The sequence below is a fragment of the Eutrigla gurnardus genome (assembly GCF_963514095.1).
Source record: "Eutrigla gurnardus genome assembly, chromosome: 17".
Taxonomy (NCBI): Eukaryota; Metazoa; Chordata; class Actinopteri; order Perciformes; family Triglidae; genus Eutrigla; species Eutrigla gurnardus.
Window position 1 is genome coordinate 16,713,616 of NC_139928.1, and position 14,895 is coordinate 16,728,510.

At 39.8% G+C, this 14,895-nt stretch overlaps 1 protein-coding gene across 1 annotated transcript in view; it reads right to left on the reverse strand.

Annotated features, from left to right (window-relative positions):
* Window positions 1-9,024: 9,024 nt before the first annotated feature.
* The window catches only part of ext1b (exostosin glycosyltransferase 1b), a 98,595-nt gene continuing 92,724 nt past the window's right edge, over window positions 9,025-14,895 (reverse strand). The window contains exons 10-11 of the mRNA XM_084032761.1: window positions 14,197-14,368; window positions 9,025-13,135 (exon numbers count right to left, since the gene is read on the reverse strand). Of these exons, the coding sequence (XP_083888887.1) occupies window positions 12,950-13,135; window positions 14,197-14,368 (358 nt within the window). The 3' untranslated portion in view covers window positions 9,025-12,949. The remainder of the gene's footprint in view (window positions 13,136-14,196; window positions 14,369-14,895) is intronic.

Sequence of the window (14,895 nt, forward strand, 5' to 3'; positions counted from 1 at the left end):
CAAGTCTCAGTGTATTGAGTCCAAAACAGCCATAAAAAGCCATGGTCAACTTTTTCAGGGAAAAAAAAAGTCATACTATAGCATGTCGAAAAAAAAGTGAAAAATCGACAAAATTCATAAAATGTTGTAAAAATGATGTAAAAGTCCTAACATATGCTTCTATATCGCGTGTCAATCAAAATCTGAGTGTAGTGAGTGCAAAATAGTTATAAAAAGGCTTAGTCATATTCCCCCCCCCCCCCAAAAAAAAGTCATACTATAGCATGTCGAAAATTCACGAAAAAGTCAGTCAGAATATATTCATAAGAAAATATTTAAAATTGTTAAAAAGGCATAAAAATCGCTCATCTCGCTTGACGCGCCTAGTCTCAGTGTAGTGAGTCCAAAACAGCCATAAAAAGCCATGGTCAACTTTTTCAGGGAAAAAAAAAGTCATACTATAGCATGTCCAAAAAAAAGTGAAAAATCGACAAAATTCATAAAATGTTGTAAAAATGATGTAAAAGTCCTAACATATGCTTCTATATCGCGTGCCAATCAAAATCTGAGTGTAGTGAGTCCAAAACAGTCATAAAAAGGCTTATTCATGGCAGGCAGGCAGGTGGTTGAGTGGTTAGAGTGCATGCCATTTACCCATGTCTGCATATATGCAGCAGCCTCAGGTTCGAATCCCGGCTGGAGATCCTTTGATACATGTCACATCCCCCTTCTCTCTCCCATGTTTCCTCTCTATCCACTGCTAAATACAAAGGTGTCTATGCAAGAAAATAATCTTTTAAAAAAAAAGCCTTGATCATATTGTTAAAAAAAGGTCATGCTATAGCATGTCGAAAATTCACGAAAAAGTCAGTCAGAATATATTCATAAAAAAATATTTAAAATGGTTAAAGAGTCATAAAAATCGCTCATATCGCTTGATGCACCAAGTCTCAGTGTATTGAGTCCAAAACAGCCATAAAAAGCCATGGTCAACTTTTTCAGGGAAAAAAAAAGTCATACTATAGCATGTCGAAAAAAAAGTGAAAAATCGACAAAATTCATAAAATGTTGTAAAAATGATGTAAAAGTCCTAACATATGCTTCTATATCGCGTGTCAATCAAAATCTGAGTGTAGTGAGTGCAAAATAGTTATAAAAAGGCTTAGTCATATTCCCCCCCCCCCCCAAAAAAAAGTCATACTATAGCATGTCGAAAATTCACGAAAAAGTCAGTCAGAATATATTCATAAGAAAATATTTAAAATTGTTAAAAAGGCATAAAAATCGCTCATCTCGCTTGACGCGCCTAGTCTCAGTGTAGTGAGTCCAAAACAGCCATAAAAAGCCATGGTCAACTTTTTCAGGGAAAAAAAAAGTCATACTATAGCATGTCCAAAAAAAAGTGAAAAATCGACAAAATTCATAAAATGTTGTAAAAATGATGTAAAAGTCCTAACATATGCTTCTATATCGCGTGCCAATCAAAATCTGAGTGTAGTGAGTCCAAAACAGTCATAAAAAGGCTTATTCATGGCAGGCAGGCAGGTGGTTGAGTGGTTAGAGTGCATGCCATTTACCCATGTCTGCATATATGCAGCAGCCTCAGGTTCGAATCCCGGCTGGAGATCCTTTGATACATGTCACATCCCCCTTCTCTCTCCCATGTTTCCTCTCTATCCACTGCTAAATACAAAGGTGTCTATGCAAGAAAATAATCTTTTAAAAAAAAAGCCTTGATCATATTGTTAAAAAAAGGTCATGCTATAGCATGTCGAAAATTCACGAAAAAGTCAGTCAGAATATATTCATAAAAAAATATTTAAAATTGTTAAAGAGTTATAAAAATCGCTCATATCGCTTGATGCACCAAGTCTCAGTGTAGTGAGTCCAAAACAGCCATAAAAAGCCATGATCAATTTTTTCAGGAAAAAAAAAAGTCATACTATAGCATGTCGAAAAAAAAGTGAAAAATCGACAAAATTCATAAAATGTTGTAAAAATGATGTAAAAGTCCTAACATATGCTTCTATATCGCGTGTCAATCAAAATCTGAGTGTAGTGAGTGCAAAATAGTTATAAAAAGGCTTAGTCATATCCCCCCCCCCCCAAAAAAAAAGTCATACTATAGCATGTCGAAAATTCACGAAAAAGTCAGTCAGAATATATTCATAAAAAAATATTTAAAATTGTTAAAAAGGCATAAAAATCGCTCATCTCGCTTGACGCGCCTAGTCTCAGTGTAGTGAGTCCAAAACAGCCATAAAAAGCCATGATCAATTTTTTCAGGAAAAAAAAAGTCATACTATAGCATGTCGAAAAAAAAGTGAAAAATTGACAAAATTCATAAAATGTTGTAAAAATGATGTAAAAGTCCTAACATATGCTTCTATATCGCGTGTCAATCAAAATCTGAGTGTAGTGAGTGCAAAATAGTTATAAAAAGGCTTAGTCATATTCCCCCCCCCCCCCCCCAAAAAAGTCATACTATAGCATGTCGAAAATTCACGAAAAAGTCAGTCAGAATATATTCATAAAAAAATATTTAAAATTGTTAAAAAGGCATAAAAATCGCTCATCTCGCTTGACGCGCCTAGTCTCAGTGTAGTGAGTCCAAAACAGCCATAAAAAGCCATGGTCAACTTTTTCAGGGAAAAAAAAAGTCATACTATAGCATGTCCAAAAAAAAGTGAAAAATCGACAAAATTCATAAAATGTTGTAAAAATGATGTAAAAGTCCTAACATATGCTTCTATATCGCGTGTCAATCAAAATCTGAGTGTAGTGAGTGCAAAATAGTTATAAAAAGGCTTAGTCATATTCCCCCCCCCCCCAAAAAAAAGTCATACTATAGCATGTCGAAAATTCACGAAAAAGTCAGTCAGAATATATTCATAAAAAAATATTTAAAATTGTTAAAAAGGCATAAAAATCGCTCATCTCGCTTGACGCGCCTAGTCTCAGTGTAGTGAGTCCAAAACAGCCATAAAAAGCCATGATCAATTTTTTCAGGAAAAAAAAAGTCATACTATAGCATGTCGAAAAAAAAGTGAAAAATCGACAAAATTCATAAAATGTTGTAAAAATTATGTAAAAGTCCTAACATATGCTTCTATATCGCGTTTTAATCAAAATCTGAGTGTAGTGAGTGCAAAATAGTTATAAAAAGGCTTAGTCATATTCCCCCCCCCCCCAAAAAAAAAGTCATACTATAGCATGTCGAAAATTCACGAAAAAGTCAGTCAGAATATATTCATAAAAAAATATTTAAAATTGTTAAAAAGGCATAAAAATCGCTCATCTCGCTTGACGCGCCTAGTCTCAGTGTAGTGAGTCCAAAACAGCCATAAAAAGCCATGATCAATTTTTTCAGGAAAAAAAAAGTCATGTCGAAAAAAAAGTGAAAAATTGACAAAATTCATAAAATGTTGTAAAAATGATGTAAAAGTCCTAACATATGCTTCTATATCGCGTGTCAATCAAAATCTGAGTGTAGTGAGTGCAAAATAGTTATAAAAAGGCTTAGTCATGGCAGGCAGGCAGGTGGTTGAGTGGTTAGAGTGCATGCCATTTACCCATGTCTGCATATATGCAGCAGCCTCAGGTTCGAATCCCGGCTGGAGATCCTTTGATACATGTCACATCCCCCTTCTCTCTCCCATGTTTCCTCTCTATCCACTGCTAAATACAAAGGTGTCTATGCAAGAAAATAATCTTTTAAAAAAAAAGCCTTGATCATATTGTTAAAAAAAGGTCATGCTATAGCATGTCGAAAATTCACGAAAAAGTCAGTCAGAATATATTCATAAAAAAATATTTAAAATTGTTAAAGAGTTATAAAAATCGCTCATATCGCTTGATGCACCAAGTCTCAGTGTAGTGAGTCCAAAACAGCCATAAAAAGCCATGATCAATTTTTTCAGGAAAAAAAAAAGTCATACTATAACATGTCGAAAAAAAAGTGAAAAATCGACAAAATTCATAAAATGTTGTAAAAATGATGTAAAAGTCCTAACATATGCTTCTATATCGCGTGTCAATCAAAATCTGAGTGTAGTGAGTGCAAAATAGTTATAAAAAGGCTTAGTCAAATTCCCCCCCCCCCCCTCCAAAAAAAGTCATACTATAGCATGTCGAAAATTCACGAAAAAGTCAGTCAGAATATATTCATAAAAAAATATTTAAAATTGTTAAAAAGGCATAAAAATCGCTCATCTCGCTTGACGCGCCTAGTCTCAGTGTAGTGAGTCCAAAACAGCCATAAAAAGCCATGGTCAACTTTTTCAGGGAAAAAAAAAGTCATACTATAGCATGTCCAAAAAAAAGTGAAAAATCGACAAAATTCATAAAATGTTGTAAAAATGATGTAAAAGCCCTAACATATGCTTCTATATCGCGTGTCAATCAAAATCTGAGTGTAGTGAGTGCAAAATAGTTATAAAAAGGCTTAGTCATATTCCCCCCCCCCCCCCCCCAAAAAAAGTCATACTATAGCATGTCGAAAATTCACGAAAAAGTCAGTCAGAATATATTCATAAAAAAATATTTAAAATTGTTAAAAAGGCATAAAAATCGCTCATCTCGCTTGACGCGCCTAGTCTCAGTGTAGTGAGTCCAAAACAGCCATAAAAAGCCATGGTCAACTTTTTTAGGGAAAAAAAAGAGTCATACTATAGCATGTCCAAAAAAAAGTGAAAAATCGACAAAATTCATAAAATGTTGTAAAAATGATGTAAAAGTCCTAACATATGCTTCTATATCGCGTGCCAATCAAAATCTGAGTGTAGTGAGTCCAAAACAGTCATAAAAAGGCTTATTCATGGCAGGCAGGCAGGTGGTTGAGTGGTTAGAGTGCATGCCATTTACCCATGTCTGCATATATGCAGCAGCCTCAGGTTCGAATCCCGGCTGGAGATCCTTTGATACATGTCACATCCCCCTTCTCTCTCCCATGTTTCCTCTCTATCCACTGCTAAATACAAAGGTGTCTATGCAAGAAAATAATCTTTTAAAAAAAAAGCCTTGATCATATTGTTAAAAAAAGGTCATGCTATAGCATGTCGAAAATTCACGAAAAAGTCAGTCAGAATATATTCATAAAAAAATATTTAAAATTGTTAAAGAGTTATAAAAATCGCTCATATCGCTTGATGCACCAAGTCTCAGTGTAGTGAGTCCAAAACAGCCATAAAAAGCCATGATCAATTTTTTCAGGAAAAAAAAAAGTCATACTATAGCATGTCGAAAAAAAAGTGAAAAATCGACAAAATTCATAAAATGTTGTAAAAATGATGTAAAAGTCCTAACATATGCTTCTATATCGCGTGTCAATCAAAATCTGAGTGTAGTGAGTGCAAAATAGTTATAAAAAGGCTTAGTCAAATTCCCCCCCCCCCCCCCCCCCCAAAAAAAGTCATACTATAGCATGTCGAAAATTCACGAAAAAGTCAGTCAGAATATATTCATAAAAAAATATTTAAAATTGTTAAAAAGGCATAAAAATCGCTCATCTCGCTTGACGCGCCTAGTCTCAGTGTAGTGAGTCCAAAACAGCCATAAAAAGCCATGGTCAACTTTTTCAGGGAAAAAAAAAGTCATACTATAGCATGTCCAAAAAAAAGTGAAAAATCGACAAAATTCATAAAATGTTGTAAAAATGATGTAAAAGTCCTAACATATGCTTCTATATCGCGTGCCAATCAAAATCTGAGTGTAGTTAGTCCAAAACAGTCATAAAAAGGCTTATTCATGGCAGGCAGGCAGGTGGTTGAGTGGTTAGAGTGCATGCCATTTACCCATGTCTGCATATATGCAGCAGCCTCAGGTTCGAAACCCGGCTGGAGATCCTTTGATACATGTCACATCCCCCTCTCTCTCCCATGTTTCCTCTCTATCCACTGCTAAATACAAAGGTGTCTATGCAAGAAAATAATCTATTAAAAAAAAAAATCTTGATCATATTGTTAAAAAAAGGTCATGCTATAGCATGTCGAAAATTCACGAAAAAGTCAGTCAGAATATATTCATAAAAAAAAAATATTTAAAATGGTTAAAGAGTCATAAAAATCGCTCATATCGCTTGATGCACCAAGTCTCAGTGTAGTGAGTCCAAAACAGCCATAAAAAGCCATGGTCAACTTTTTCAGGAAAAAAAGCCTCAGGTTCGAATCCCGGCTGGAGATCCTTTGATACATGTCACATCCCCCTCTCTCTCCCATGTGAAAAGTGCGGAGTTCAACAGCACCACCACGTCACGTCGTAACGGCGTTCAGGCAGCTGCGATGACAACTTTTACTGATCTGGGTTCATTAACAGACTGTACTGTCCGTACGTCAACGTCACTCATGTGAGCCCGCTTTTAGTGTATGCTCGACACAGAGACAGCAGGCTACTAGTTTGTAAGCTACCTGGCTCCAGCAGTTCGCGTTAGCGGCTTATAGTCACTCACGTTAAGTTAACGTTAGTAAGCTGGTCAAAATTGATCATGGATACATTTGTTTTTAAACGTCGTCGGACGGAACAACAGATGGCGGTGGCGGGCGTGTGTGATAAAACTACGGACGCACCGTTGACACCTGCAGGGGAAGATGACCACTCGGGTCCCGGCTGTTAACGTAACTATTCACGTTTCGCTGTCTCTGTCTCTCTCTCTCACTGTGTGCGTGTTTATAGCTGTGGGAGGGTGTTGTCAGCGCCGCCACCAGGATTCAATTTCAATGTACGCACAGAAACGGCAAATACAACAACAAATGGAAAAATACTTTAAGACAAAATCTAATGTTTTCAGTATCAGTGAAATCAGTAGTGTATATCATGGTGATAGGCCCCGGTGCAAATAGTTTTTTGTGCCCTCCTAAACACAAGCGCACGCTTGTGAGCACTCCACGCACGCACACACACACTTGTACCCTGTACAATGGTAGGGGAAACACTGAAGCTCATTGTAGTTAATGGACATCTGTCCCTCTGCTGTGCCTGAAAGCATTCAACTAAAGCAGCTCTTCTAAACATTAGCAGAGGTAGGAGTCCATTTGCACGTTAGGAATAAAAAAAAAAAATTCTCAGAGGCTGAAGAGCGGGACAAAAATCTTCCCCGTCGACGTTAAAGTCCAGTTAGGAGCGATTTCCTCCTCTCAGATGCTTGATAAATACTGGAGCTTTTTTTTTTTTGACAGGAGGCCAGCTAATTCAGCTAGGGGGAGCTTTTGGTTTACGCTTTGTGTTTTTTCCCACACTTTTTAAACAGAACCACATTTATAGTTGAGAAGAGACAGATGGAGTAAGAGAGAGAGAGAGAACGTAGAATTCACAAAGGACCGCATTCAATACAAACATGAAACATGAGCTGAAATCCAGGTTCCTGTGCACAAACACGCACTCGTATGGCAACACAAGTCGGGTCACAGATATGCATGAGAATATCGCTGTCTGATATGTGTGCCTTTAATAATTCAGAGCTAAGCCGGGGTCACATGGAAGACGTGTTGTATGGGCATCGTCCTCGGGGAGATGCAGGAAGACGGATGCAGCATCGGAGAAGCCAGAAGGCTTTCAGCAGTGTAAAAAAAAAAAGAAAAGAAAAAGAAAATCAATGCAGTAGTGACTAATAAAGCCCTCCTCAGTGGTCTAATAAAGGAGTGGTTATTATGGCTCTGAGGGCAATGCAGCATTATTACTGTACAAATGGAGTGTGTTCTCATTCGGAGGCAGAGGTCAGGGGTTGAACACTTGGTCGCAAATGATGAAGAGAATAGAAATGTGCTTGGTTACACTTGATGTTTACAATGTGCGCTTGTGTCAGCATATCCTCGACAGCACCATGTTCAGGACAAATTGAATCCTCAGACCTTATTCTTCTTCATGTACTGGCTTTCCCTCAATCTGGCTCATACCATTTAACTTGTCCTCATGTACCAGGTACATACTTTGGCATCTTAACAATACATTTCATCCTGCTCTGTGTTAATGTCGGCGGAGGAATATGAATTAGGGGAGGCTGGCATGACGATTTGTTTTGTGAATTAAAGAAGATCCAGGGGTCTTAAAATGTATATATATGTATATATGAAGCATGCACACCATTGCGTCGTCTCGTCACCTGATCACATAGAGACTCAACAAACAAACATCTTACCCAACGATCAATATTAAATATCTGTGTTGTCCGCTTGTGGAAACCTTAAATGAAGCAAACTTTTGGGAAAGTTTCTCTTGACTTTCTCTCTTTTGGAAAGTTTAGAATTTGGGGGGGAAAGTTTCTCATTTTTGGGCGGGAAATTTCTCATGAAAGTTCCTATTTTTTGGGAAAGTTTCTCCTGAAAATTTTTTTTTTTTAGTAAAGTTTCTCATTTTGGGGGAAATTTCTCATGAAAGTTCCTATTTTTTGGGAAAGTTTCTCCTGAAAAATTATTTTTTTTAGTAAAGTTTCTCATTTTGGGGGAAAATTCTCATGAAAGTTCCTATTTTTTGGGAAAGTTTCTCCTGAAAAATTATTTTTTTTAGTAAAGTTTCTCATTCTGGGGGGGAAATTTCTCATGAAAGTTTGCATTTTTTTGGAAAAGTTCTCCTGAAAATTTTTTTTTTTTTTAGGACAATTTCTCATTTTGGGGGGAAATTTCTCATGAAAGTTCCTATTTTTTGGGAAAGTTTCTCATGAAAGTTTCTTTTTGTAAAGTTTCTCATGACATTTTCACTTTTTTGGGAAAGTTTCTCATGAAAGTTACATTTTTTCGAAAGTTTCTCTTTTGTTGGGAAAGTTTCTCATGAAAGATTCTCTTTTTTGAAATTTTCTATTTTTGGAAAGTTTCTTATTATTTTGGGAACATTTCTCATGAAAATTTAACTATTTGGGGGAATATTTCTCATTATTTTGAGATACTACTAAATTTCTTTTTTTCTTCCATACTAAGTTAATGGATTTTTAATGACCTTTTCAGACATATTACACCATGTCTTTTTCCAAATATACTATAACCTCTCCCCAACATATTCTATTATAAGATCAAACATTTAGACATTCTAGTAAAACATACGACAAGACAATGCAGATATCATCAAATATGAGTTTATTTTTTTATAAATCATTCTTACAAAATTGGCATTTATCTATTTAATTTGTGACCTCTATAAAAGTCTTCTGTTAATTACAAGGTAGGAGGGAGAAGAAGGCATCAGGACAGCTAGGCTTGACCGAGTCCTTACATATCAACAGATGTTACTGCTGATTGGTAAAGTGATACAGCCAAATTACTGATAAATAATCCCAAAAAGGAAGTGGTCATACGTTGTCGCCGTAGCAACCGTGTCCAAACACAAAGATGAAAACGGGGTGTTATAAGAAGGGAATGGAAGCGGTGACTCATCCAGTGTATGAAGGCAGGGCTCTCCGGGCCCTGCATATGGTGCTATTGCTGCCTGTCTACTGGAAATAACAAGTCTAGGACAGACAGTGCTCGGCATGCAAAGAACTCACATGTTGATAAAAAGGCACAAATCAAGAACAGACTAGTTTCCAGCACACACGCCGTCGCCACTATAAACACCAACTGCCTGGCACATTTTAGGTAAACCTTCTTCCATCTGTTTTGAAGCACACAATGATAACTTGCATAATGTTCCCCCTGATCAAATGGCAGGCGTTTTTAAGCGGATGCAGAGGTTTTCCTGGTGGCCCAAATCACATCCATCGCTCTCTGTTCTGGACTCAATAATGTACTGTACAGTACGCCAACTGAAAGATGGAGCAAGTTCCTCTTGCCAAGTTATCGGACCTGAAACCAAGCTTTTGAAAGAGGCAATTTAAACACAACTATGTCACAGCCTCAGACCCATTATTGTAATGCTTGGGGGGGAAGATGTTACAGCAGAATCTGAAACGTTTCCATCTGGTTCAGAGGAACCAGCTGCTTATTATTTTCCATGTGTCAGTTGGCGTAGTCTTTATTGGGACTTTGCAATTTGACTCCAGCAGAGAGCCAAGATTGTGCAGCCGAATCCAATTCTAGATCACTGGTGTATGCAATCTTTTTGAGTTAAAACTCAACTATATGACTCTGAAAATGTGCTCTCTCTCTCTTGGGGAGTTCTGTAAGAGGAAGAGCGTGATGTATTTCCCCCCTGGAAAACCAATGCAGAGTGAAACTTGAGCTGTATATCGGCATCTTCGTGGATTAATGTGCACAGCGTGCAGAAAATAAACGGAATAAATACCATTAACTCCCCTCAGCGATGTAGGATCAGTCTTATGTTCTCGCCATCTCAAATCGTACACTATCTTCTTTTTCTTTTCTTCAAAAAATAAATATATGCCTATGTATAACGCTGAGATTAACGCTGGATTTGAAATGGGTGGTGTTTTTTCATGAAATATCTGCATATCTGCTGGGGGGAGAGGGGAGGGGGGGGGGGTTCTATTGAGATGATCCACATACAAATGATTCAAACAATCAGACATAAAAGGCTTGATATGGATTCAAACACTATGGTTGTTTGCAGTTGAAATAGGGACCAGATGCAGACCGAGTCACGTACTGTAGCCGAGTGAACATTTGCCGTTACGGCGCCACATTAAACAGATCGTAAATCTCCCTTTGCAAAACGGATAACACACCAAACTTGAAGTCCAAGAATGTAAATACAGACGCGATGATTTGAAGCAATGAAGTGAGGGAGATAGTCCTGCTGTGTTTTGATATATGCCGAAGCAGAACAGCGTTGCGTTTGGATATGACACTTCATACGCCGTAAAAATGCTTCACGATACATCTTTATATAATCGATTTGTAGAACATAATGAAAGTAAAAACAGTAAATGAATGTGTGACGCTGACATTGGCCATGTTGATGAGTTACTGATTAACACACACACACACACACACACACACACACACACACTGAACAGCTTTGGCTGAGACGTGCTGAATGCCCGCCCGACAGAAAGGCCACTAAAAGCATGCTGCTTCATTTGAAATGCCTACAAACTACACGTGAGACGAGACCGCCGATGCGGTCGGCCGCATGCTGCATGCAGACCTGGCGGATCCTCTACGAAAGGAGCAATGCAACGTTTGACATCGCTACTTTATTTTAGCATTTTTTTGATCTGGTTGTCCAACACCAGTAAGGTAATCTAAGGTGCAAGATGTCGATATGATGGCAATGTGAGCAGCTGTTTTTAAGTAAGGGACAACCCGGGGGAAGGCGTGTGTGTGTGGGAGAGGGGGGGGGAGCTGTTCTCCCAAGGCTAGCATTAGCCTGCAGGTCATGTGTGTGGGTCACTGCTTCCACAACTCAATGGTCCATAATGTTAGAGTGTCCCATCAACAGCTGGTCCCCTGGGAATAAAAGAGCACTCCAAATGAAATAGGTTTACCTAATTGAAGCTGTCTGACAAATGGAGGAGAAAACGTTTTCGTCAATTTAATGGCTCCGAGGTCCTCTTGATATGTCGCGTACACACACACACAATAAAAAAAAAAAAAAAAAGTCATGGTGGCAGGAGAGACGCATTGGACTGATGACTAGAGAGCATCAAGGCATCTCAAAGCGATGTAGGCAACGTGATGTGCAATAAACAATTCCGAAGGCAGAACCCTGATGTCAGAATGGCACTGATGAGCTCAGCGTTTAAAAAAAAAAGAATCTCTCAACAAGCACTCGTGTGAAATGAGGCCGGACGCTGGTCACTAAAAACTTGCTATGGTCTGAACCTTGTTTTTTTTTTTATTACGTTGCTCCCTGTAAGGATGGCGCTCCAAGGCCACGCAGGGAAGACATAAATGGGTGAAACGCGTTTGGGGTACAATGCAACGTTCCGCTCCATTTCATCCAGAAATGTTCATTTCGCTCATTCCAACGGAGGGAATATGTACTCTGCTTGAGCTCATGGTTGGATGAGCCAACTTTTTCAAGGCTGTGTACACACACACAACACACACACACACACACACACACACACACGCACTATACGGAGAGTTTGAAGCTGGGAAATAACAGATGATGAAAGTAAGTGAAAAAAAAAGATGAGAAAAGTACAACTGCCGTGGCGAGTGTGAGAGGAAAATGGGATATGAAACGAGATGTTTTTCTAGCTTATCTTAGTGATAACAGGGACGCAGATAGACCATTATAAAAGCTATATCAGCACATCAAGGAACGAGCAAGGAGAGGACAGACGGGATGTTTTCAGGCTCAAGGATGTGTGTTGAAAGCCCAGAATTTGACAAAATAATGGCTGCTTTGCAATAAAATCCTTGTCAGGCCACAGTAATAACAGATTGGACACTGCTGTTCACCTTTTCTGCCTTCAGAACGGAAATATTAAACTGATGACGCTCTGATTTTTAAACCCCTCAGAGAGGAGAAAGGGTCAACAGTGATACCAGAGAGCTGATTTGTACAGAAATCAAATCAACTAAAGAACAGGGTTTTGTTTTTTGTTTTTTTTTCTTCCTGTAAGAGGGTTTTGGTAGTCCAGTATCACATCCTGATGCAGACTGGGGGAGGGTTGCTAGGGGCGACCAGTGGGATTCCTGGTGGGCGGGGCACCTTCCCTCTTCTACCGTCCTGCACGTGTGCCGAGAGAGCAGGAGAGTCGACGTCGTCCTTGTTCGCGTTGTACAAAAAAATATTCTATCCAAGAGTTCTCGTCAGTAGTGTGCGCTGCGTGTTTGCACATTTGCAAAGCATACAGTACTTTGTTTGGCGTGTCCGTCCGTTTTGTGTACTCCTCTTTGTCTGTCTGTGTTTGCGGGTTTCTGTTTGTGTTTTTCGCATTCCAAACGCCATCTGCTTGTTTCCTATTCATCCCCTACAGCGTCAGAGTCCTGGCAGCGGCGTGGTCGCTGGCAACGCGAGTGGCGGACAGAGCCGCGTCGCTCCCCGCCCATCCCGCCGTAGTCCTTCTACTCTCCGCCGAGTCTCTCTCGCGCACCTCCCCCTGCGTGGGGTCTCCCCCGAGGGGGCGCCGGTCCTGTCAGAGCCTCTCGATGTCCCTGTATTTCTTGCGGAGGATGGAGACCTGGTCCTTGAACAGGACGGGGTCCAGCCTCATCTGGGAGTGGACCAGCGGCATGGCGCCAAACCAGCTGGCGAACTTGTTCATGCAGGTTTGCCGCTGGGCAAAGTGGTCCGGGTCGGCCCAGCGAGACGCTCTCGACGACTGGTGGGGAGGAAGGAAAAAGGAAAAAGATGAATTTTTTAGAGTCTTGAATAATCATTGCTTTAGTGATCCACAACATGCAGTACTTGTACCCCAGGGGGGTTCTTCTGTTCTTGCTGAGAGGCAGCGTGCAACAAAAACAATGCCAAACAAATAGATAATAAAAAGCAAAGAGGCGATGCTAGTCTATCATTAAACAGTGGTTAGAGTGGTGCTACATTGTTGTCATAGAAACGATTAAAAAAGCGTGCGGAGTGCGTTTTGATGAAGCCCTCCGCAGCATCACGCAGCAGCATGTCCGCACCAACCCTAACCTCAACAGAAAAACTAAAAATGCAGTACCCTTTCAGGTCAAACTACTTTTAAATCAATGGTAATGAACTTATTGGGATCGTGACACATGGCATCCATCATGAGATGCTGAAAAACAACCGCTGAGGATCATTGGTGGGAAAAGGGGACGTTCTCATTACAGCAAAAAAGACTGGAAATAGGAATCATCTGCCGGATTCTTTCGTTCAATCAAAGTCGTGTGACACCGTGACAAGAGAAAACCATTACTGAATGAACGGCAAACATTAATCTTTCTCAATAAATCATCAGCCGGATCATATTCTGCGTTCGGGGGGGGGGGGGGGACCGGAGCCATAAAACCTGACACGACTCCTTCCTTCCCTGCGCTTTCGTCTCCCCTCTGTACGGTAAGTGACTTGTCCTGTTTACCCACGGGTCGTACCAAAAAGAGTTTTAAAAGGGAATAATTCATGCTGTTCACGAAGCAGCGGGAGTTCGTTCCAGCTGAAAGGCCGTGACACGCCGATGATGAAGGAAAAACAACGCCGGCTCACGATTTATAGGAACGAGGACGCATCCATTATGTAATAAATAAGTCTAAATATTGTTACGACTTCAGTCACATCCTGGAATGTCTTTAATGCAAACCAGCTGTGCTGTCTTCGGTGCAACAGCCTAGTTCCAAAAAGTACTAATGAGTCATCTGCGTAAAGAAACGGCATAATAAATAAAAAATGAGCACGGGAAGGCTTTCAGTGCACTCTTACCTGTCCCATCATGGTCTCCTTGTACTGTTTCTTCTGGGTGACCTTGATGGGTGGCAGCTTGGTGACGGCGGAGACCAGGAAGTTGATCAGGATGTCCTCACAGTTGGCCAGCTGGTCCACCATGCCCTTCAGACTGGCGGGTAAGTAGTGGGTGTACAGGTGATGGTAATACCTGGAAGAGAGGGTCGGAAAGGAGTTAGAATAATAGAAATAAAAGGTCAGATATTTAGACTTGGACTAGAAGAGTAGAGTTTACTTTATTGTCCCTGAGGGGTAATTTGTCTTCAGTCTGTTGCTTTAAAATCACAAAACCAGCATGAAACTATCTTTAAACAGTCGACATCACCCTAAAAAAACCCAATCCGTAATAATTAAAGAGTGCTAAGTTTTAACATTAGAGTTGAGCAGCTTGATGGAAGCCGGGAACAAACGGCGGCTTCGAGCGGTTTGATTTGCACTTTGGCACGCGGAGCTTTCTTCCTCCGTTCCCTCAGGAGTTGTTAGAGAGCAAACGCAGAGCTAAAGGCGAGGGGAGAACGAGACGTCCGCCAGACGGATGGGTGATTTCCAGGTTAAGTTTGTTGATGTACAATTGTTTTCTATGGCCACTTTACAAAACACTGTAAAAACCTCCACGTCTCTGATCAAAAATGATGCGGTGTGATCTAATTTCCTTTTTCTCGTTCTCCCCGTTGCAGA